Source organism: Rhinatrema bivittatum, chromosome 1 (genome assembly GCF_901001135.1).
Source record: "Rhinatrema bivittatum chromosome 1, aRhiBiv1.1, whole genome shotgun sequence".
NCBI lineage: Eukaryota > Metazoa > Chordata > Amphibia > Gymnophiona > Rhinatrematidae > Rhinatrema > Rhinatrema bivittatum.
The window spans coordinates 645,301,714-645,325,725 of NC_042615.1; the positions used below are offsets into that span (position 1 = coordinate 645,301,714).

The 24,012-nt window shown below is 43.5% G+C and overlaps 1 protein-coding gene across 2 annotated transcripts in view; it reads left to right on the forward strand.

The window, feature by feature from the left end:
- Positions 1–24,012, forward strand: part of CHD1 (chromodomain helicase DNA binding protein 1) — a 330,081-nt gene that overhangs the window by 43,510 nt on the left and 262,559 nt on the right. For both annotated transcript variants that reach the window (XM_029572713.1, XM_029572721.1), the window contains exons 4-6: positions 10,522–10,617; positions 22,345–22,406; positions 22,959–23,120. In XM_029572713.1, coding sequence (XP_029428573.1) covers positions 10,522–10,617; positions 22,345–22,406; positions 22,959–23,120 — 320 coding nt within the window. The remainder of the gene's footprint in view (positions 1–10,521; positions 10,618–22,344; positions 22,407–22,958; positions 23,121–24,012) is intronic.

Below are 24,012 nucleotides of genomic sequence, written 5' to 3' on the forward strand. Positions count from 1 at the left end.
TTTATTTATTTAGCATTTTTTTTTATATACCGAGGTAGAGCAGAGTAGCCTTCACTCCGGTTTACAGATTATAACAACATGTTACATAAAACTAATTGAAGACATTGAAGAGAAAACAACAATTAACAATCTGAGAACTGTCATGTCAAACATAAGAACAGGGCAAGATATCCCAAAGGATAAACACATTGAGCATAGCAGATAAGATGTACCAAAGGATAGGTACATTAAATAGACTGAGTTCAAGTATAATGAAAAAATAGACTTAGATATCTGTAGGAAACAGGGAGATTAGACAGAGGGGGGAATAAATGACAAAATATGGGAAGCTGTGGGATTAAGTTTTGAGATTGTTGTGCAGGCTGTCAGTATGAGATTGGCAGAGGAGCCAGGCTTTTAGTTCTTTCTTAAAAGATTTTGGGTTTTCTTGGGAGGTGAGGAACTGAGGTAAGGAGTTCCATAGTTTTGGGCCGATGATAGAAATGGCTCTGTTTCTGGTGGACGAGAGTTTAGCATGAGGGAGTGATGGAATCACTAGCTGTAGTTTACTAGTTGATCTTGTTGTGCGTGGAGAGTACTGGATATGAATGATGTCATCAAGTGCGGTGTAGTCTGCTTTGTATATTGCTTTCTGTAAAGTTGAGAGGATCTTAAATTCGATTCTTTGTTCAATTGAGAGCCATTGTAATTGCTTGAGTACGGGTGAGATATGATCAAATTTTCTTTTACCCGTCAGGACTCTGGCAGCAGCATTCTGAAGAAGTTGCAAGGGTCTTAGGGATGATTTAGGTAAGCCAATTAGTAGAGAATTGCAATAGTCCAGACCAGAGAAGATTAGGGTTTGAAGGGCGGTTTTGAAATCATGGGGGTGAAGCAGAGGTTTTAGGTGTTTGATTACATGTAATTTGTGAAATCCTTCTTTTATTTTTGAAGAGATGTGTATTTTATAGTTTAGATCGCTATCAATCCAGAAGCCCAAGTCCTTAACGTTGTCTTTGAGTTGGATGGTGGTATTGTCAAATTGGAAAGGTGGGATAAGTTTTGGTCTGACATTATTTCTGGCGATTAGAATGCATTCGGTTTTGTTCATGTTTAAGCATAATTTGAGCTGTAGTAACATGTTTCTGATTGAATCAAGGAGTGATGCAGCACTGGACATAGAATCTTCAATGGAGGAGGAAATTGGAATGAGAATTTGAATATCATCGGCGTACATGTAATAGGTAATATCAAGTTTGGATAGGAGATGGCATAGCGGAATAAGGTAAATGTTAAACAGAATGGGAGAGAGAGCTGATCCTTGTGGTACACCAGTATTGAGGGGGATGGCATTTGAAGAAGAGTTGTTGTAAGAGACTCTGAAAAATCTATTTTTCAGGAAGGAAGAAAACCAACTTAGGGTTTTTTCAGCGAGACTGATGGTTTCCAGACTAGAAATAAGCAAATTGTGGTCCACCGTATCGAAGGCTGCGGAGAGGTCTAGAAGAATCAGTAAATATCCTTTTTTGTTGTCAAGACCTCTTAGAATTGTATTGGAAAGGTTGAGTAGGAGGGTTTCAGTGCTGTGGTTTTTTCTAAAACCAAATTGGGTGGGGTAAAGGATTTTGTTGTCATCCAAATGATCATTGAGTTGTTTCAGTACCGCCTTCTCAGTCAATTTGGCAAAGAAGGGTAGGTTAGAAATTGGGCAGTAATTGTTAAGGTCGTCAGGGTTGAGGTATTTTTTCTTTAAAAGAGGAGTGATAGTGGCAATTTTAAGCATGGGAGGTAGCTCACCTTCATCTAGGGATTTGTTGATGATTGCTGCAATTGTTGGGGCTAAAGGATGAGCAATTTCCTTAAGAACTCGAGTGGGAATGGAGTCTAAATCATGTCGTGCAGGGTTGATTTTTTTTAATCATTTTTTCAGTTTCCAAAATGGATATGTGTCTGAATTCGAACCAGGGAGAGATGTTATTTGTTGAGGTTTGCATTTGCAAAGGCAAGTTTGATGTAGAGTTGAGGGAATCTATGATTTTGGAGATTTTGTCGTTGAAAAAGATAGCTAAGTCTTGGCTTAGGTTTCTTTTGGAGACAGGAACAGTAGAGATGGCGTTATCTGTGATGAGGTTATTTACAATGTTGAACAAGGATTTTGATTTATTAGTGGAGTTTATTATTTTTTTACCATAGTAGTCCCGTTTTGTGTTTTGGATAGATTTTTTATATGCAGCTAGTTGAGTACGGTACTTCTGTAGAGTTAAGGGGAGCTTGTTTTTTTGCCATTCTTTTTCAATTTTCCTGAGAGCAATTTTCATGTTTTTTAGGGTGGAGTTGTACCAAGGGTTTTGATTTTCTTTTTTGTTCTTCAGACGTTTGATTTTCTCTGGGTTAACGATATTGGCAGTTTTTTCAGTGATAAGAGACCAGGATTGAATAGCGTTATTTATGTTTGATAGATCAAGATTCGCTAGTTGATGTCCCAGCTCATGAAGGAGGAGATTAGTTTGAAAGGGAGGACGGTATTTGAAGATTTTTTGTTTGTTATTGTCGTTAGAAAATCTCAGTGAATTATTTACCTTCATCTTTATTTAATAATAGAGACTATGAGCAACTAAAGCAAATATCTGTGATAATGGAGGATGTAATAGAAGAGATTGACAAACGGAAGCATAACAATTCAACCAGGACCAGATGGCATCTACGCATAATTCTAAAAACCTAAGACATGAATATGCTAACCTGTTACTAGTAATCTCTAACCTATCATTTAAAGCAGCCATGATTTCTGAAGAGTTGAAGTTGGCCAATGTGACGATTTTTAAAAAGGGTACCGGGAAACTAGACCAGTGAGCCTGAAGATGGTGCTGAGCAAAATGGTAGAAGACATTTTTAAAAACAAAATCATTGGCCATTTAGATAGCCATGGCTTAATGGAGAAGAGAGAACATGGTTTTACCATGGGAGAAGTCTTGTCTTATCACTCTTTTAGAATTTTAAACGTGTAAATAAACATTTAGATAAAGATGAGCCAGTTGATTCAGTGTATTTGGACTTCTGACAAAGTACTCCATGAGAGGAAATAAACTAATAGCATAGGAGGAAGTATTCTGTTGTGGATTGTTCACAGGTTAAAAAGCCAGAAATGGTCAGTTTTCCAAATGGAGAAGGGATGTTAGTGGAATACCTCAGGGTATCGTATTGGGACCTGTGCTGTTTAACATATTCATAAATGATCTGGGAAAAGGAATGAGTGAGGTGATCAAATTTGCAGGTGGCACAAAATTATTCAAATTTGTTAAAAGTGGATTATGAAACTAGGAGACTGGACATCGAAATGGCTTATGAAATTTAATGTGGAAAAGTGCAAAGTGATGCACATAGGGAAAAATAATCCCAACTATGGGCGCATAGTGCTGGGTTCTGTATTGGGAGTCACTAACCAGAAGAAGGACCTTGAAGTCCTTGTGGAAAATACAATGAAATCCTCGGCTCACTGTACAGCAGTGGTCCAAAAATCAGATAGAATGTTAGGAATGAACCAAATAGGAATAGAGATTAAAATGGAAAATATAGTGTTGCCTCTGAATTGAGCCATGGAGTGACCATACTTAAAGTATTTATGTGCAGTTCTGGTCGACCCATCTCAAAGACATAGCAGAACTAGAAAAGGTGAGAGTGAGAAAACTTATAAAGGGGATGGAACTTCTTTTCTATGAAGAGAGGCTCTGCTGGCCACAGTTCTTCAGTTTAGAAAAGAGATAGCCATTGGTGCCATCTATGTTGTGGTGGGTGTGATGTGCACTGTCAACTCCCAGGTTGTCATTGCCACCTTCAAACACAGTAGGCACCATAAAGGATGTCGACAATGTCTATCGCTGTCTGTACATGCGCCATAGGGTGTTATATAGCAATGTTGGGCTACCCAAGCCAAGTGCTCCAGTGCAGAGGGCCAGTGAGACCTGCCAGTTGTGCATGGTGCCTTTGAGTGGTTGGCACCATGGGGCACTCTGTGGTACTGAACGCCGATAGGATTAGCACTATCGCACTCTGCATTGGTAGACAGTCAGCCCCTTCGCAGATCATCACCACAGGTTCCGGCAGCATAATTGCCAGTTCACTCTGGGGCATGGGCTGCAATACTAATGCAGACCCAGGGGTGGTGCTGTGATATCTAGTGCATGTATGCCTCTAACAGAGAGGTGGTGTACCATTACACAAGTGCAAGGCAATGCAGTCACCATCTGAGATTAGATGCTAATGCCAATCACTTCACTCTGCTGTGTGTTATTTTGCGACAGGAGGCATCACAGGCTGGTACTCCACAGTCGCCAGTGCACTAAAATGTCTGTGGCCCTTCATGCATAAGTGGGCTCCTATTTACTCCGGGCCCACCATTTTGGATGGGTTTCGGGAGTTTAGAACAGAGGCTTGGTCCCTCTTTGTTTACCTTCCTCACGGAGAGGGGACAGGCCTCCACAGGTTCCCTCTCATATTAGCTTATGATCTACATCTCCTTTCATACTACCATAAGTTCCTTTGCTTGCAGGGGCTATGCCGCTTGGTAGCACAGCCTTTGGTTGACCATAGGTCGGAGCAGCTCCTTGCAGGGCTCCTAGCTGGGAAAGGAAAAGAAGGATCAGATAGACCTGGCGTTCCTATAGCTGGTTGCTGTTGTGTCAGTAGTGTTTGATTATTCGGCCACCAGCTATTTGCTTTGTCACCAGTAGGACATTGTAGTGAGGGGGATGAGCCCACCTCTGTCTTTTCATAAGTCAGCAGCTGTTTCTCATTCTCATATGAAGAGTAGGAGGGTCCGGGATCAGGGCTTTGTTGCTGGACCCTGATAGTGTCACTGAGTCAAACCCTGGTGCGTGGCTTTGTCCAGGTATGGGAGAGGAGTCTAGTTGCTCATATTCTGTTGAATCAGTTAAAGTTGAGATCTTTATCCCCCTCGGGATGTAGGGGGTATGACTTTTGGCTTCAGAAAGACAACATAATAGGTTCCCTCTCGGCGCCTTACTTTCTGCTTAGGAAAGGGAATGTTTTCACGTTCCTATCTCCAAATGGCTTTGCTTCTGAGTGGCTGCTTTCTTCCTTAAACGTTTTAAGTATCCCGCTGGATCTGGGGACCCATCAGAGAGAGGCACTCGCTCTACTTCTTTGCAATACCTCGTGGCATGTGGGGAGCTTCATAAACTATGGTTTCTTGAAGTATTGACAGATTCCTTCTCATTGGATACCACTCCCCAGCAACAGGTATGGATTTCTCCCACGTGAGGGGAGTGCCTTTTCCGATACCTGCTGGGCAAAAGATGAACGTTTCACTTTGCAACCGCTCCCGCCAGTCAGTGTAGCACTTGAGTGGTATGCTAATTACTGAGGGTATGGTTCCATCCCCTCTGCATCTTGAGTGGCATATATACATTCAGCTACGAGAGCCACACCTTCCGGGTATTTGTATTATGCAGATGTTCTCTGGCACAACTTACACTATCCATGGTTGCATGCATCCTGGGTTTGGGACTCTCATATATGAGGTTCTGCACTCAAAGTAAAGTTGCTTGGGGATTTTCATCTTTTCTTCCAAAGGGGGAGCAATACATGTAATCCTGAAAGTGTGAGCATTTATTGGCTGATAAGATGAACCTTGTCCATACCAATGTTTTTTCTACTTCATATACCAAGAGGTTTTTCTGTTGAAAAATGAGCTCTCTTTAGCAGTAGGCCTTGAAGCCCTGTGCCAAGTGGATGAGCACTCTGTTCTATCGGTCAGACTAAACCTGGTCTGGGTCCCTCAGGGATCCCTGGTCAGAGAAATAGTCCAGTTCTCCACAGGTGCTGGCTCTTGCAGCATTCTTGTTTCCATCTCTTAGAAGAGAGGTTTCCAGACTTCTTCCTCAGGATATTCTCACCTTTGACTGGAGTCTAGGGTTAATATTGAGTTTTATTTGACCTTCTTAGTTTACATTACCACATGTCTACTGAGAGGAGGTTGGACCTATGGGCTGAGTCAGAGGCTTCCTGACTGGACGTTCATCAAAGGGTTGGTATGGTTGGAGTACCACCCAATGTCAGTCTCTACACCTTAGAGGCTGCTTCTCTGTCCCTGGAGCCCCAAAGTCTGCCTCCTTGTATATCTTTGTTTCTTCTGTCTTCCAAATAAGATGTCAGGGTAAAAACCATGATGTGAAATGGAATAATCTTAACGAATGGTTATCGGGAAAGGTATACACCCGCTTTTCCTGCTTTTGGGCCAGAATCCTAGTTGAAATGCCTTTGGCTTTTTTGCATGTCGTTTAGTTGGCCTATGTGCTTCCCTTTCACCTGGGCTTATCCTGCTGAGTGGGGTATATGTCCGTCAAAGGAGTGCTTATATCGGGTGGTCTTCAGTTGAAGCTCACTGCTGCACCTTCTACTGTCCCTTAAGGTCTCAAAATGGTCTCCCACTAGTTGGTATCACTTTCATGCTTCAGCATTCTTATTTCCACTCTATTTGACCTGGGAATTCAGATTTTCCTTGTAGTAATTAGGCAGGTGGGGTCTGTCACAAACCCTGATTCTTTTTTCCACATGTTCAAAGCAACTACTTGGGTTCTATGCCCATTGTTCATCACTGCCTAACATCAGACATAAGTATGTACAAGAAATTTGTTCTTGATCTTCAGATGCTAGTGATCCACAGTTTCTTTGTAGAGGGCTCTCTAGCTCTAGATTGTCTATTCATCTATCTTTGCCATATTGAAAAAATCTTTGTGGTCTAGGTCCAAGAGCACTTTTTCTTTTTGTTAGTGATTTGTACCCTTTCCTGCTCCCAGGAGAACCTAGGTCTAGTGGAGCATGTTATTGCTCACCGTCCTGGAACTCTGATTACATTTGTTTTTGTACGGCAAATTAGGCTTATCGCCACCAGTTCATACCACACCCTTGCCTTTGGCATGGGCTGTTGTTGCACAACTGTTCTTTCAATTAGTTTATTCTATGGAATCTCAATCTCAACAAATTCGTCAACAACACAACAAAAGAATGTTTCTTTAAACTTCAAACTTTAAAGAAACTCAAACCACTCCTCCTTTACAGAGACTTCCGCATGGTTCTACAAGCCATCATTCTCACTAAGCTGGATTACTGTAACTCTCTCCTCCTAGGCCTACCAGCATGCACCATCAAACCACTCCAGATGGTCCTGAACGCCTCTGCAAGAATTCTATCAAATGCCAAAAAAAGAGATCATATCACCCCAATCCTCCACCATCTCCACTGGCTTCCGATTAAATTCAGGATCCAGTTTAAGTCTTTAATGATGATACATAAGGCCTTACACAACATCGCACCTCTCAACCTAACATTTCCAATTCAACTACACACATCCGTGAAACCAACCAGAAGCGCCTATCAGAACAGACTAATCTCACAACCGGCGAAATCCGTTCTGAGGAAACGTGCATTATCCACAGCGGGCCCTTCACTTTGGAACTCGCTCCCTCCAGACCTTCGTCTGGAACCATGCCACTCTACATTTAAAAAGAACCTTAAGACTTGGCTGTTCAAACAAGCTTTCCCCTAGAGCCAAGAACACGAAGAAAAGTAACCTACTTAGATTAATTTTTGCAATGTTAAAACTTGTTTACTTAATTTGTTCAATGTAAAAACTCCTGTTTTATTCTTATTCTGTTCTATGTAAACCGCTAAATGTAGCGACAGTTACTGTTCCTTGTGAACCGGGGTGATATGTATATTATACAGGAACCTCCGGTATATAAATCATTTAAATAAATAAATAAATAAATAAATGGAGTCTGTTTAAGGTATAAAACCCACTCTTTTCCCTGCTAGAGCCTGTTATAGGTCCTGCTGCCTCAAAAAAAAAAAAAAGTCAGATATTAATGGAAGGAAGAAAAGAATAGTAGTTTATATTGGGTGGGACTACTGCCATCCAAACTGGTAGTGCCTTCGGAACTCTTAGGTTTTTTTCTTTTAATTTTGGGCAGCCTGTAGCTTGAGTAATCACCCATGTGTGAGGACTGCTTCCCTGTTTATCCTCAAAGAAAAGTAGGTTATTGCAATGCATTTTATTTAGGACTACTGGTGAAGACTACCCGTAAGCTGTAGCTGATCTAGAACACAAAAGCATATGTTATTACAGATAACTCTAGAAAAACTTTGGCTGCCCCATTACTTTTGCATCTACATCTGTGGTTGCATTCTTTAGGTTTTAAAACCTGGCAGTGGCATTTAAAGTGTTAAGGGGTATATATACCCCCTCACCTAAAAGGTAGATTAAGTGGTATGAGGCGGCAGGAATTTGAGATTGGTGGGGAAACTCCTATTGTAACTATCACTTGTAAAGTAATTTTGTCAGTTATGTTTGCAGAGCAGATCCTTCTCTGTCATGATCCTGTGTTTGTGGAAATAAGGGAGGAAGAGGACTTGGTGAGGTTTTGGAACAATTTAGAAATGTGGCTAATATCGGGGAGAAAGAATTTGTGAGACTTCAGTAAGGAGGCGCAAAGAACTGCTTGATGACCTGGGGGTAAAGTTTTGTTGAAGCTAGCCCCGACGGCATCTCCGAAGCCACGCCCTCCCGTGTGATGTCAGCCCGGTGAGAGTTCTTAAACTGGACTGTAATTGAATTTATTTGGGGGAGAGAATTCGTGAGACTTCAGTAAGGAGGCGTAAAGAACTGCTTGATGACCCGGGGGTAAAGTTTTATTGAAGCTAGCCCCGACGGCATCTCCGAAGCCACGCCCTCCCGTGTGATGTCACCCTGACTGGGGTTTAAATTCTGGTCATAGCGGCGCATCGCGTCTGCCGGTGCGTCGCCTGGGCGCATGCGACTTAGTTTGCGACTTTGTTTTGGACTTTGTTTGGACTTATATATTTATTCTTTTACTCTTTACAATTCTTTAAACAATTCCTGAATCTCGAATAACAGGTGCACCAGTTATCCCTCTACCTCCACAACTTGGAAATCCGCAGGAGCATTCCTTGGCCCTGGTGGAAGTCACCAAACGGTCTAAGGAAGCAGAGGGAGTAACTGCGGAATTAACAAGAAGTATAGAGGAGGGGAATGACCCGACGGGGGAAATTCAATTGATTTCCAATACTTGTCGAGTGGGGGCAGTTACTGCTGGCATTAATATACCTAAAATAGATAAACCCAACAAAATTACATTGGAATCAATTTGGCAAGCTTATAACTACAATGGAAAAATCAATCTCTTTATTAGCTTCTTCAATGAATAGCTCTCAAGATATGTTAACTATGATTGAACCTAAAATTAATAAACATACAGCACAAATAAAAGATATTACAGATAAGATAACTTCTGTTCAGAAGGTACAAACAACAATGATTCAGTCAGAATCAATTTTAAAAAGGAGATTAGAAAATATGGAAAATAAATTACGATACCTGAATCTGAGAGTTATAAAATTCCCAAATGTTAAATTAATCTCTCTTAAAGAGCAATTTAAAAAATATCTCAAGGAAGTATTATTATTATCTTCTGAAAAAATGCTATCAATCTCAAAAATTTACTTTGTTCCTTTAAAAACTGAAAGTGAAGTAAAGAAAGAGGGTTCTAAGATAAACAGAATTAGATTTGACGGGTTATTTGGAAACTTCGACAGAAGAACTAATTGAACAATGAGGCACCTTATTTGTATCTTTCAGTTTACCTTCAGATAGAGATTTGATCTTAAGTACCTTTTTGAAAAATCGAAATAAAACCTTTTTAGGTCAAAGATTACAGATATATCCTGATATTGTAAAGGATACACAGATACGTAGAAAAATCTTTGTAGAATTGAGTAAAGAAGCTAGAAAATTGGGAGCACAAGCCAATATTAGGTATCCATGTAAATGTTTATTGCAACATCAAGGGAAGAGGTTTGTCTATTATGAACCAGAGCAAATGAAAATCTATGTAGAGAATTTAAAGAAAATGCAAGCAATACCTAACCAACTAGGTGAATAAAAATAATACTGCATCATTCTCCTAATTTTGTAACAATATGTATAAAAATTGTTCCATATCTCTTCATGAATCACAGATTTTCTGTTCTTTATAACTGATTTGCAGAAATTGAAGTTTGCTGATATTATTGATGTAAATTTTATTTTGCATTGTAATTGTTGAAATTTATAAATAAAGAATTAAAAAAAAATAATAAAAAAAAAGAAATGTGGCTAATATCAACAGCCTTTAATATTTAATATCTAAGAAATAGAAAGAGGTAGCGTGAATATGCTTGGGAGGAGTTGTTGGATGTTGCTCATGCTCAGTAGAGTATGCTAATAGCTTCTAGAATCTTTGAAATCAAAGTTCCATGCTGGGCTCTGTCTGATGACATCGGAGAACACCTGTTTCAAGTAAGTAATCTATTTGTTCTTAAAGGTTATTGTACTGCTCGTTTACAAGTATTTGTAAAACTGTTTTCATTGTGAATTTAATTTTGTGATTTGCACTGAGCAATCAGAATTAGAGGCTTGAATGCACAAAATAAAGGTAAATTGAAGGAACTTATATTTTGTCACAGATTTGGAAATCAAGTCCAGGTATTCTGGCTATACAGAGATCTGCAGTGCTCAGAAAGCAGCAACAACAAGCTTCATCAAACAGTGGATCAGAAGAGGTAAAAAAAATAAAAAATCCCATTTTGGTGACCAGGTCTCCACCTGACCTCTGTGTTCCTCTTTTTCTTTAGTCATGTGGCATTTGTGGACTATGGGGTACTTCTTAATACTTCACTTTGGTGCAGATCATGTTGCTAATTTATTCATGACTATTTTCAATTATTATCTCATTCTTTTCTGAAAAGGTAACATTTGCAGAAGTAAAAACAGCTTTGTTGGAGCCTGACTATACAGTGACTTGCTCATCCTGCTAGCCTATGCATCTTAGGTTTTATTTTTTTTCCTTAGTGTTATTTGTCTGAAACCTTTCAACCCTAAAGGTTTAGCAGCCCCACAACAGCAGGAGCACTTGTTTTTTGCTTACCTTCCTTCTTAGCAGTTTGCCAATCGGTTTCTTCCTGTCTTTAGGGGCCCAGATCTTCTTCTAAAGCAGGATTTTAATCTTTTAGTCACCCTAAGTATTAAATTACAAGTGCTGTAGGTCAGGTTGTTAAATAGTTTGGATCTGGCTAATTCTTCCACAATAGATAATGAACTGTTATGTTTTAGAGGAAATATTATTTATCACTTTGAATGTATGCATTGAATTCTTAGGGAATATTTGTTAAATATCACTAGAACTATTTATTCCATAAACAAGTGCACAATACCATTAAAAAGCCAGGATAATCACATTCATTGTCAGGACAAATAGTTCTTAAGCTATTACAGTTTAAAAATGATTAGACAGTTTAGTTTTAAGATTTATGTTATTTAAAAGGTTAAGTACCATGTCTGTACAGCTAACTCTGAACAAATAGTTTTCAATGTGGGGGTACCAACCCTTTACTATGACGGGTACAAAACAGGACAAATGCAACAGGAAATAGCTTATCACAAAAGACAAACAGCCAGGTAAAGCAACATCCGACAAACATCCCTCCCACTTCCATGCACACCCCACCCAAGACAGAAAAGTAGCTTAGAGTCTCACTGGTGTCCATCTCCCCTCTCCAAGACCAAGAGAAGAGCAGAGTCTGGGACATCTAACCACCTGCCTGAAAAAGAAGAACCAGAGTGAGCCACTGGCATCCTGCCCTTCCAACTTGTTCAAGACAGCAAGAAGAGCCAGTGTGTGGAGCTCCTGGCATCCACTACCCTGCCTTTTTGACTGAAGAGAGAGTGGGGCACCCTTCATCCACCATCTCCAGCTACTGAAGAAAGAACAATGAACCAGAGAGGATGGAAACCATCTGATCTCCTGTCATGAAAACGGAAAACTTAGTGGAGGGGGAGGCCATTGTACCCAATACCTAAAGAGAGGAGTCAAAAGAGGAGGAAAACTACTTGATCTCCCTCCAAAGGAGGGGTGAAAGAGGCTCAGGTTCTGAATTAAATTGAAGGCTGTCTATGGAAGGTGGGCTGATGTGGAAGGGCTGATGTGGTAAAGGTTGCAAACCACTGCTGTAAATTCACCTGTCCTGAATTATGACCCAATATATATAGGGCTTTGGTGCAGTGCAAAGTCCATACAATTCAGTTCTTACCATAGAGTTCCCCTCAACATAATCGCAGGTGACCAGGGCTTCCTGGGTGGCTGTTAGCCCGATAGGGTACGTATGTGGGCATACACACACCACACTGATCAACTGGCAGTAAGAGAAGGAGAGCAGCTTCCCTTCAAACTGAGTTGTTCTCCTGTGCCTTCCAAAGCCTTTGAACCACTTGGTGTTATGGTGGCCCACATGTGTGAATCCACAAGTCGGGTTCTGGTCAGCAGGAGAAGGAAGATCTGGCCTGAAACATTCTCCTCTTCTTGCTGATTGATCAGTGGGGGAAAGGAAGTTGAGAGGGTGAGAACTGGTAGGGGAAGGGAGAAATGTGAAAGACTGAGAATAGGCACAGGTAGAAGAGGGGGAGAAGGTAATCTGTGCTGGGGAGGATGGGGAGGATGGAATGTGAGAGAGGACATAGGAGGCTGTTGGTGTGTATATGTGAGAAAGATGAAGGAGTTGGGGATTTGTCTATGGAGCAGGAGCATGAGGGGGAGGGATTAGTGCCAGGATGTATTTGTGTGTATATTTACTGTACATACTTGCGTACAAGTCGCTCTGTTAAGTTTAGACAGCTGATAATGCAAAAGCTCGCTGACCAACATATAAGTCGTGTTAGGAAATTTTGGCATGTGGCACATTAGGAAGGGACAACATGTTTTATGCAATTATACTGGATACTTTATTTAAACATCTAATAGTAAGTGAAACGAAAAAAGCGCCCATTATTCAAAACCATAAAAGTCTTCACCATTGTCACTTTCGTTGAACACTTGGTTCATAATATCGTCTGTTAGAGCTAGATCATCTTCATAGGGATCGTTCGATTTGTCGTCCTCGCTCTCATTGTGTTCAGTATCAGGCTCCATATATATCGCGCCGTCCTGTGATCCATCAAGGGCATTACTAATCCCACATTTCAGAAATGAGCGACTAACAGTATCCTCCGGTATTTCATCCCAAGCCTCTTTAACCCACTGACAGACTAGCGTCATATCTGGTTTCATGAGGCTTCCTTCTTTCATCAGTTTTGCTGAGCCTGATGTTAACCAATCTATCCACATTCAGCACACATGGTCCTTGAAAGGCTTATTTAAACATACATCTAAGGGCTGCAAAATGGATATCTGACCCACAGGAAATAGGTCTGTGTTTAAGCGCTTAGCTGTTTTCTCAATATCATCTGAAATATGGGCCCTAAACATATCCCAAACTAGCAAACCCCGTTTTCTTGACAACATACCAGGCCGCACATTCCACATTCTTTTCAGCCAATCATTTGTCCAATTTTCGCCCATCCAACCCTTCGGGTGTGCTGTTACAATAATTCCTTTAGAGAAAGTAATACCTTTCGGTAGGGTCTTTCGTTTAAAGATCACTACAGGATTTAACTTACTTCCATTTGTTAGACAGCTAAGTACCACAGTAAAATTGGTTCATTCATGCCCAATTACAGTTTTCTCACCACTAGTATTCACTATGGTATTCCCAGGCATATCAAAAGTTACAGGTGGTTTCATCCATATTTTCTATCTGTGACAGGTCATGGTTATATTTCTTACGCAAGGATATTGTGTATTTTAAGAATGAGTCTATTTTTTTTTTCTAAATCCTTGGGAAGCTTCTGGGAGATTTTAGTGTGCCTGTGTAAGCCCATAACTGTTCATGAACTGTGTGCACCAGCCTGCAGAAGCAAGAAAGGAACCAGATAGCGGATTCAGATTGTAAGGAGCCTCTTTATTCATTTTCAGAGCTCGCAGTCGAATATCCATCCAAATGATGATATATCCATTTTGTTGACATTCCAGTATCCAGTCCGCCAATGCGCTCTCAAGTTCTGGGAATACTGCTTGATCACCATGTCATGCCTTCTTGGTTTTTGGCATTTCCGCTAAAATATGCTTCTGTTTTCTCCAGTCCCGTACTAGCTTTTCTGAAATGCCAAAGTGGCATTCTGCGGCATAGTTATTTGTACTCTCTGGGGTAGATTTTCAGAGCCCTGCTCGCCTAAATCCGCCCAAAACCGGGCGGATTTAGGCGAGCAGGGCCCTGCGCGCCGGGAAGCCTATTTTACATAGGCCTCCCGGCGCGCGCAGAGCCCCGGGACTCGCGTAAGTCCCGGGGTTCTCGGAGGGGGGCGTGTCGGGGGCGTGTCGGGGGGCGGGCCCGGTCGTCGCGGCGTTCCGGGGGCGTGTCGGCAGCGTTTTGGGGGCGGGTACGGGGCGTGGCTACGGCCCGGGGGCGTGGCCGCGCCCTCCGTACCCGCCCCCAGGTCGCGGCCCGGCGCGCAGCAGGCCCGCTGGCGCGCGGGGATTTACGTCTCCCTCCGGGAGGCGTAAATCCCCCGACAAAGGTAAGGGGGGGGTGTAGACAGGGCCGGGCGGGTGGGTTAGGTAGGGGAAGGGAGGGGAAGGTGAGGGGAGGGCAAAGGAAAGTTCCCTCTAAGGCCGCTCCGATTTCGGAGCGGCCTTGGAGGGAACGGGGGGAGGCAGCGCGGCTCGGCGCGCGCAGGCTATACAAAATCGATAGCCTTGCGCGCGCCGATCCAGGATTTTAGCCGATACGCGCGACTACGCGCGTATCTACTAAAATCCAGCGTACTTTTGTTTGCGCCTGGAGCGCAAACAAAAGTAGGCTGTTCGCGCTTGTCTGAAAATCTACCCCTCTGTGAAAGCCACGATTTTCAGCTTAAAACTTGCATCATAAGACGATCTTTTTCTTTTCAGTCCCTGTGATATCGTTCATTATTTACCTAAAATGCATAAATAATAAACGCTTTGCCAAATTTTAGGACTAGCTTATGCTATGATGCAACAGAAAATCTGTTTCACAATTTATAACCCTATAATTAAATTTATAACCTCACATGCACTGTTGAATGTGGTTAATATAATTCGTGCTTTCTTTAGCTACATGTAACTGAACTAGCAAACTCAGCCTCCGCATGCTACTATAGAAATACTTAGTTTAAGATTATTACACTAGGCCTACATATCCTCATTGAGCGTTAGCTAGAGTAGGTAAATACATACAACTCACTTGGTCCCTGTAGTCGTAATATTCGGTCAGAAGTTCTGTCACTCCGTATCTCACTGTATGAACTTCAGGCAAAGAACTCCAAGGCATTCGTCGTCGCAGAAACAAAGACAAAAATATCTAACACCTCAAGACCTTTACCTGAGACTTATCCCGCTGGAAAGAACAGTAACCAACGGTGCTTTGTTTTCAGAGTTCAATTTCTAAGGCCCTAAGATTAACATGAACTGCGTGACAAATTACTTCACAATGAACATCAAGGTCAAACTGGATTAAACATAACTCCCCAGAATCCCCAAAGAAACTTATGTTCAAACAACACAGGCCTTTTAATAGTCCCCCCCCCCCCCCCCCCCCCCATCAGAGATGCTCACTTGACAGCAGCCAGAGAGAGAGCATTTTCCATCGCCTGCCCTAAAATATGGAACTCCCTCCCAGAAGATTTGAGAACCCAACCTAACCTCAAAACATTCAAAAAGGATCTAAAAACATGGCTGTTTTACAAAGACAATCAAGTATCAAAACATCCAAGCACCCAACAGAATTACCAACCGAAACCACGCAAAAACAAGACATAGACCAGCACCAAGCAAACCCGTCTCAGTCAAATATGATTTTTTGTCGGACTTTAAAAATGAATAACTTTCCGTTTAACTAATTTCCCCACCCCTGTAACCCTCCTTTTCCCCACTCTTTCCTTTCACCCCCCCCCCCCCCGCAGCACCTCCACCCACCTCCCATCCCCCCTAATCTTTTCCCTTTCCGTTACCCTTATCCGCTCATCTTAGAATATAATATATATCCTGTTATACCCTTAATTCACATATGTTAAGATACTACCTTTTGAATCTTGTAAACCGTTGTGATGGCTTCACCGAATGACGGTATATAAAACTCAATAAATAAATAAATGTGCAACATAATCTGACACTTGGATGAAACCACGGTACACTGTGCCGTGGGGTCTAATCACACTTAGCGCCCGTGCGTAAGTTGTCCCTGTAATTTTTTATTTTGTTTTACGTTGTAAATTTTATGACTTGTACGTGACTATATACTAGCAATTTTATAAAATAGCCAATTCCCTGTATGTACTCAGATCAGTCCAGACTCCTGGATTATGCCTGCCTTCCAGCAGATGGAGACAGAGAGAGCTTTACTGACACTGCTGCCTGCAGTTCCTCAGTATTTCTCTGGTTCCAGCAGATGGTGCAAACCTGCAGTTCTGCAACTGAGACAATTTTTTCTTTTTGAGCCTTCCTCCTGGGGGGTTTTTGAATCCTAGGAGGTTCTCCTCTGTCTGGTTGAGGCAGGCGAGCCTGGGATTGGTGACCCTTGTGTGTGCTCGACCCGTGCCCTCATGGAGTGTAAATTTGGTGGTCTGGATCCCTCCCCTTCAAGAGACCGCTTAGGAGGCTTCAGGATCCAGGCAGGCTTTTGGTCTGAGGCAGTCTATTCTTTTTTGTAGGCTTGTGTCTCAGCTATTGAAGTTTCAGTAAAGTTTAAAAAAAAAAAAAAGGCAGTTTTCAGCTCTGCTAGGTGAGCGGGGTCCCTCCTCAGTTTTAAGCGGCAGCTTAATTTTGTTTTGTTTTTTCGTGCCTTTTTGCCACTGAGCATTCAGACAGGTTTTTTTTTGGAATGGGCCACGGTTCTGCCTGCCACACACGCGGCTCCACGTGCTCGTGGCTGAGCAGCTCTTCTTTGTGCCACGTGTTCAGAAGGAACAGAGGGCCCATCTGACTGTCTGTCTGCTGCGAAACAGCATCGGGGGTCTTCCGCTGCCATTCCGCCATCGCATCGGGTTGCTGGTCGGGGTGCTGAACCTTTTCCGATCAGCGCAGGAATGGCAGCCATCTTGGATTTGCATTCGTTCATTCCCGCACTGCTGGAGGGGAGGGGGATGCTCCTCCATGTTTGTCTCCGGCCACAATCTGGGGGACTTTGAGGAGGTAGTGAGTCCCATGCTGCCACTTGCTGGTTCCTTTCCTGCGAGGGTTGGAACTGTGAGGCCTCTTTCTGCAGACTTTGTGATGCTGCTGCATGAGGCTTACCTGGCCAAGCAGCAGGCAGCTTGTGCAGCCAGGAGCCATGGTCCTTTACAGCCCAGCCTATGAGGGGAGCATACGATGGACCCAAAACAGGTTCGCTTTGGGAGAAATCGGGTCACTCTGGTCCAGAGGTCATCGGGTTCCCCCTTGAGTTCTGGCCCAGGGGGGTGACTCTGAGGAGTCTGTCGAGGCTCCCATAGGGGCAGAAGAGTCTTGGGGTCAGGATGTTCCAGTGGATCTAGTAGTTCCGGTGGCCGGAGATGCAGGTCAAAGGGATGATATATTTATTTATTTGACGGTTTTATATACCGACGTTCATTGGGAATATCACATTAGTTTACGTTTAATGTAAACCATGCTTATATAGCATTTGACAGAGAACTAGAAAATACAATATCACATCAGTTTAGATTTAACGTAAACTGCGCTTGACAGAGAACTAGAAAATATAAACAACCTAGAACAGGAGAGAGCAAATTTTAGTTTTTATTTATTTTTTATTTAACAGCTTTTCTATACCGACATTAAAGTACACATCATATCGGTTTACATAATAACAAAAGGTGGAAAGTACAAATAACAGGGGATGGGGAGGTGGACAACCGATAGGCAAAAGGTAGGAGGCTCTGTAACAGTGAACCTGACAAACTAAAATTGAAGAGAGAAGAGGGATAGATGGAACATAGTTTGCAAATATACAAATTTTACAAGATTACTTTTTTTTTATAAGTTTACATATGGTTTTAAAATGATTACTTGTTGTACAAGATTACATGGGGTTTTACAGGGGAGGGGAGGGGGAGCTAAGATTCATGCAGAGGAAGGGAGAACAGTGGCTATATACAAATTGGGGTAGATTTTCAGAGCCCTGCTCGCCTAAATCCGCCCAAAACCGGGCGGATTTAGGCGAGCAGGGCCCTGCGCGCCGGGAAGCCTATTTTACATAGGCCTCCCGGCGCGCGCAGAGCCCCGGGACTCGCGTACGTCCCGGGGTTCTCGGAGGGGGGCGTGTCGGGGGGCGGGGCCGGAGCGCGCGGCGTTGCGGGGGCGTGTCGGCAGCGTTTTGGGGGCGGGTACGGGGCGTGGCTACGGCCCGGGGGCGTGGCCGCGCCCTCCGTACCCGCCCCCAGGTCGCGGCCCGGCGCGCAGCAGGCCCGCTGGCGCGCGGGGATTTACGTCTCCCTCCGGGAGGCGTAAATCCCCCGACAAAGGTAAGGGGGGGGTGTAGACAGGGCCGGGTGGGTGGGTTAGGTAGGGGAAGGGAGGGTAAGGTGAGGGGAGGGCAAAGGAAAGTTCCCTCCGAGGCCGCTCCGATTTCGGAGCGGCCTTGGAGGGAACGGGGGGAGGCAGCGCGGCTCGGCGCGCGCAGGCTATACAAAATCGATAGCCTTGCGCGCGCCGATCCAGGATTTATGGGGTAGATTTTCAGACGAGCGCGAACAGCCTACTTTTGTTTGCGCTCCAGGCGCAAACAAAAGTACGCTGGATTTTAGTAGATACGCGCGTAGTCGCGCGTATCGGCTAAAATCCTGGATCGGCGCGCGCAAGGCTATCGATTTCGTATAGCCTGCGCGCGCCGAGCCGCGCAGCCTACCCCCGTTCCCTCCTAGGCCGCTCCGAAATCGGAGCGGCCAAGAAGGGAACTTTCCTTTGCCCTCCCCTCACCTTCCCCTCCCTTCCCCTACCTAACCCACCCGCCCGGCCCTGTCTAAACCCCCATCCTACCTTTGTCGGGGGATTTACGCCTCCCGGAGGGAGGCGTAAATCCCCGCGCGCGAGCGGGACTCCTGCGCGCCGGGCCGCGACCTGGGGGCGGGTACGGAGGGCGCGGCCACGCCCCCGGGCCGTAGCCACGCCCCGTACCCGCCCCCAAAACGCGGCCGACACGCCCCCGAAACGCCGCGTCGACCGGGCCCGCCCCCCGACACGCCCCCGACACGCCCCCCTCCGAGAACCCCGGGACTTACGCGAGTCCCGGGGCTCTGCGCGCGCCGGGAGGCCTATGTAAAATAGGCTTCCCGGCGCGCAGGGCCCTGCTCGCCTAAATCCGCCCGGTTTTGGGCGGATTTAGGCGAGCAGGGCTCTGAAAATCTACCCCTTAGTGGATACGCGCGGCTCCGCGCGTATCTACTAAAATCCAGCGTACTTTTGCTTGAGTCTGATGCGCAAGCAAAAGTAGGCTGATCGCGCTTCTTTTAAAATCTACCCCATTAAGTATAGGGGGGAGGAAAGAGAAATTCAATTTAAATGTATATTATAAACAGGCGCTATATAGAACATTTACAGGATATAATAATCGGACAATAGCAGTCCCGGTGCCTGAAGGGGATGACCCAAAGGTGGTACGCCTTTTTAGAAAGGAAGAGCTTGAGGCCTTGCTGCTGCTGGCTTTTCAGGTTCTTGGGGTTAAGATCCCACAGGAAGATTCTGACTTGGGTGGGCGGATCCGGTCCTTGATGGGATGCGTGGTCCCCCCACGGTCTTCCTGTATCACAAGTCGGTCCAGAAGTTGGTAGAAGCGGAATGGGGAGCTCCCAATTCCGGTTTAAAGGTGGGAAGGGCTATGGCGAGACTTTATCAATTGCCAGAACAGGCGTTGGAGCTATTTTCTGTTCCTAAGGTCGATGCTGCGGTATTGGCAGTTAAGAGGATGACCATCCCTGTGGTAGGGTCCGCGGCATTGAAGGATGTTCAGAATCATAAGTTAAAAGTACACCTCAAGAGGATTTTTGAGGTCTCAGCCCTGGGGTTGCATGCGGCTATTTGTACTAGTTTTATGCAAAGGCATGTTCTATTGAGTGCAGCAGATGCAAGAGAACCTGCCAACCTCTGGCGAGGAGGCATACAGGGCTGAGAGAGTTGAGGCGTCAGTTGCTTACGGTGCGGATGCTCTATATGATTTGGTTCGTACCTAGTCTCACCTTATGGCGTCTGTGGTTTCCGCCAGAAGGTTGCCCTGGCTGTGAAACTGGACAGTGGACATCTCTTCCAAAGTGCAGTTAGGCTTACTGCCTTTTAAGAGTCGACTCTTATTTGGAGAGGACCTCGAGCAATTGATGCAGTCTCTTGAGGATATAAAGACCTCATGTTGCTGGAGGATAAACCTAAGGGCAAGAAATTTTTTTCAGGTATGTTCTCGTTTTCAGTCAGATAGAAGGTCTCTGCCATCAAGACCTGTGTTCGGGCCCTAAAGGCAGTTTTCTTTTCTGGGGCAGACCAGGGGTCAATCCTTTCAGGGTGCTCGAAAACCATTCCGAGACGCCGCTGGGGAGAGTGCTTCTGGTGTTTTCTTGCAATGAGGCGAGGCTGGTCCACTCCATCGTTCCCATTATAGGAGGTCACTAGGTGAGGTTTTACGAGGAGTTGGGCCAGTATTACTCAGTACCAGGCAGCGGTTGAGACATAGAGTTTATTCAGAGGCGGTCATTACTACTTTGTTGCAAGCCAGAAGAAAGTCCACTAATATTTCCTGTGTACGGGTATGGAAGGTTTTTGAGTCCTGGTGCTCCACCAAAGGTGTTCGTCCTCTCAGGTCATCAGTCTCTGACATTTTGTCTTTTCTGCAAGAAGATTTCGCCAAAGGCTTGTCTCTCAGTTCGCTTAAAGTTCAAGTGGCAGCTCTAGGTTGTCTGTCTTGGCAAGATAGATGGTTCCTCTATTTTTGCACATCCGGACGTTATTCGGTTCCTTAGGGGGACAAAGAATTTGTCTCCTCCTCTTCGGGTTTGTCTGTCCTGGAATCTTAATCTTGTCCTCAAGGGATTATGTGAGGCTCCTTTTGATCCTCTCTGGAGAGTGACGTTGAAGCACTTAACTCTCAAGGTTGTTTTTCTTGTAGCCATATGTTGGGCTAGAAGGGTTTCAGAGTTGCAGGCTCTGTCGTGTCATGATTCATTCCTTCAGATTTCGGATTCGGGAATCTCTCTGAGGACAGTGCCTACTTTTTTACCAAAGGTGGTTTCAGCATTCCACGTGAATCAGACAATGGATCTCCCAGCCTTTCCCACGGTGGACACGTCCGCTTCGCATGCAAGGGAGCTCAAATTGTTAGATGTGAGAAGAGATTTATTGAGGTACCTCTGTGGAGCGGTCCAAAGAGGGGCTTTTGGGCTTCTAAGACTACTATTGCTCATTGGCTTAAGGAGGCTATTGGTTCCATTTACATTTTTCGAGGTTGTCTGGTTTCGGAGGGATTGTGTGCTCATTCTACGCGTTCTCAGGTGGCCTTGTGGGCAGAGGCTCAGCTTGTTTCTCCACAGGAGATTTGCAGAGCAGTAACTTGGAAGTCGCTACATACTTTTGCAAGACACTATCGTCTAAAAGTGGGAGGTGCATTTTCCCAGTCTTTTGGTGAGAGTGTTGTATGAGCAGGACTCTCTAGGTCCCACCCTGAATAAGGAGCTTTAGTATATCCCAGGAGTCTGGACTGATCCGGGTACCTACAGGGATAGGAAAATTAGTTCTTGCCTGCTAATTTTTGTTTCTGTAGTACCACGGATCAGTCCAGAACCTGCCCAGTCTGTTGAGGGGGAGAGATGTCCGCTCCTTCAGTTTTTATAGCAGAGAATATTTAAGTATTTTCATATTTTGTGAGTTTTTGAAAGTTGGGGCATTTTTCAAATTTGTTGTGATTGGCTTAGGTAGAGATTAATACTGCAGAATTGCAGGTAGCATATGTGGTTAATTAGTAGTGTCAGTAAATCTTTCTCTGTCTCCATCTGCTGGAAGGGATGCAAAACCCAGGAGTCTGGACTGATTCATGGTACTGCAAGAATGAAAATTAGCAGGTAAGAATCAATTTTTCTATGCATGAGAGGTTGGAAGATATTTTATTTTTAAAGGAAAATATTTTCATATGTTGCTGTATAAGCTTCCTGCTGCATATAAATTTATTCAAACTTGCCACAGAATTTCCAAAATGTTTAGTGTAGAATTTTCTTAAAGAAGTGGAAAAATATTGCCCACAGCAGTTCTCACGCCCACCAAAAATCTAAGTTACTCAATATAGCCCTCTTAAAATTTGTGTGTATTTGTATGGAAAAAAACACCTTTATTTGGAGTGACCCTTGTTATTGTTCTAACGTTAAGTCTTTTTCTTTTTTTCCTGTAGGATTCATCTAGCGTAGATTCGGAGGATGGTTCATCTAGTGAAAGCAAAAAGAAAAAACATGAGTATGAGAGATTCACTATTTGCTCTGATACATTACCCTAAAATGTAGTTGATTTCTTGTAGAAATGATAAATTATGTCAATCTGCCATTGCTGTACTGGCTTCAAGGATTTGCACTTTAAACAAACTCCAGTGTTGCACACAAAAGATTTATTTTAAAAAAAAAGTTAATACTGGTTTTGGTTGAGGCAGATGCTGATTAAATCATAAAGTAGGAGGGGAATTTTCTTGACTACAATATTTTTATTTATATTAGCAGTGATGTTTTCTTGAAAGGGTTATAATTTTTCAGAACTATCAAATGCCTTAAATGTAGAAATCTTTTTATTCTTTTAATAACTTTTTCAGTTGACTTACATGAGAGTGAGTTCTGTTTTAATGTTTCCACTCATATAGATAGTTCTGTCATATAATTGATTCTGTTGACATACTGAAACTATATAGACAAGTGTACAGGAACAGATTAGTTTTATATTGTTTTTTATTCAAGTTGGTTCCATAATATATTTGTAATTAATAAAGCTCTACTATTTCCTTCACTTTAACCCTGGTAGTGAAGACTGGCAGATGTCTGGATCTGGCTCTGGATCCAGATCAGGCTCAAACTCAAGTTCGGATTCTGATTCTGAGGATGATGGAGAAAGAAGCATTTGTGAGAACAGTGAATCAGACTATGAACCAAATCATAATTTTAAAAGCCACAAATCACAAAACAGGTAAGGAACAGTACACTAACCTTCAGGAGTATACAAAATGTGTGAGAGTTCTTGGAGAATATAATGGTGCTGATTAAGAGCGATTATCCTGGTTGGTAAAATGGAAATTTGAAAAATTTTGAGATAGTGTAATTTGATGCTATCTGTTTATGCTTTACTTTTAAATTAGCATTTTTTTCTAGGATTTCTTTACGCTAATAAAATGTGTGTGTCCATGTTGTATGGGGCCCCAACAGTGGGCATTTCTCCTTCAACAAGTAGGGCTGAATTAGCCATGACATGTGGGTAATGTCATCCTACAGCACCAAAAGGACCAATCTCTCTAGCTCAGTAAAGTTTTACTACTGAGCATTCATGGGGATCTCATGCACTTGCTGCCTTGTGAGCACCTCAGTTTATTTGTCCAGGCTTTTGCCCAGATGTGTATCCTTTGTCTCTTAAAATATTTTCATTTACTGCCTTTTGGTGGTGTTTATTGATAACTTTTCTTTACTGCCTTGGCAGTCCCTCAAACAGCACAGTTCAGTGTTATAAAAAAAAATTAGACATATATCTGGTTTCAAGAAATCCATAGGTGGCTTCAAGGATCAGTGAATGCCTGGGGACCAGACTTGGAAAATGAAAGATCTCTATAGGTCGATGGCGAGGCGGAGTCGTTCTTCTTCTTGGAATGTCAAGTCGAGTGGGGATTCATCAAGCAAAGCTCGTTCACAGTGCCAGAACTCAGATTCACCGCGGTGTAGGGATTGAGCAAGGTGCAAAAAGTGCTAGGCACCAGAGATTGCATGCTTTGCGATGCATTCCCAAACCTCATCTCCAACTTGAGGCTTGTTGGTACCAAAGAAGACGACACACTCTGTACCATCAACACGCCATTAATGCAAAAGTCCTC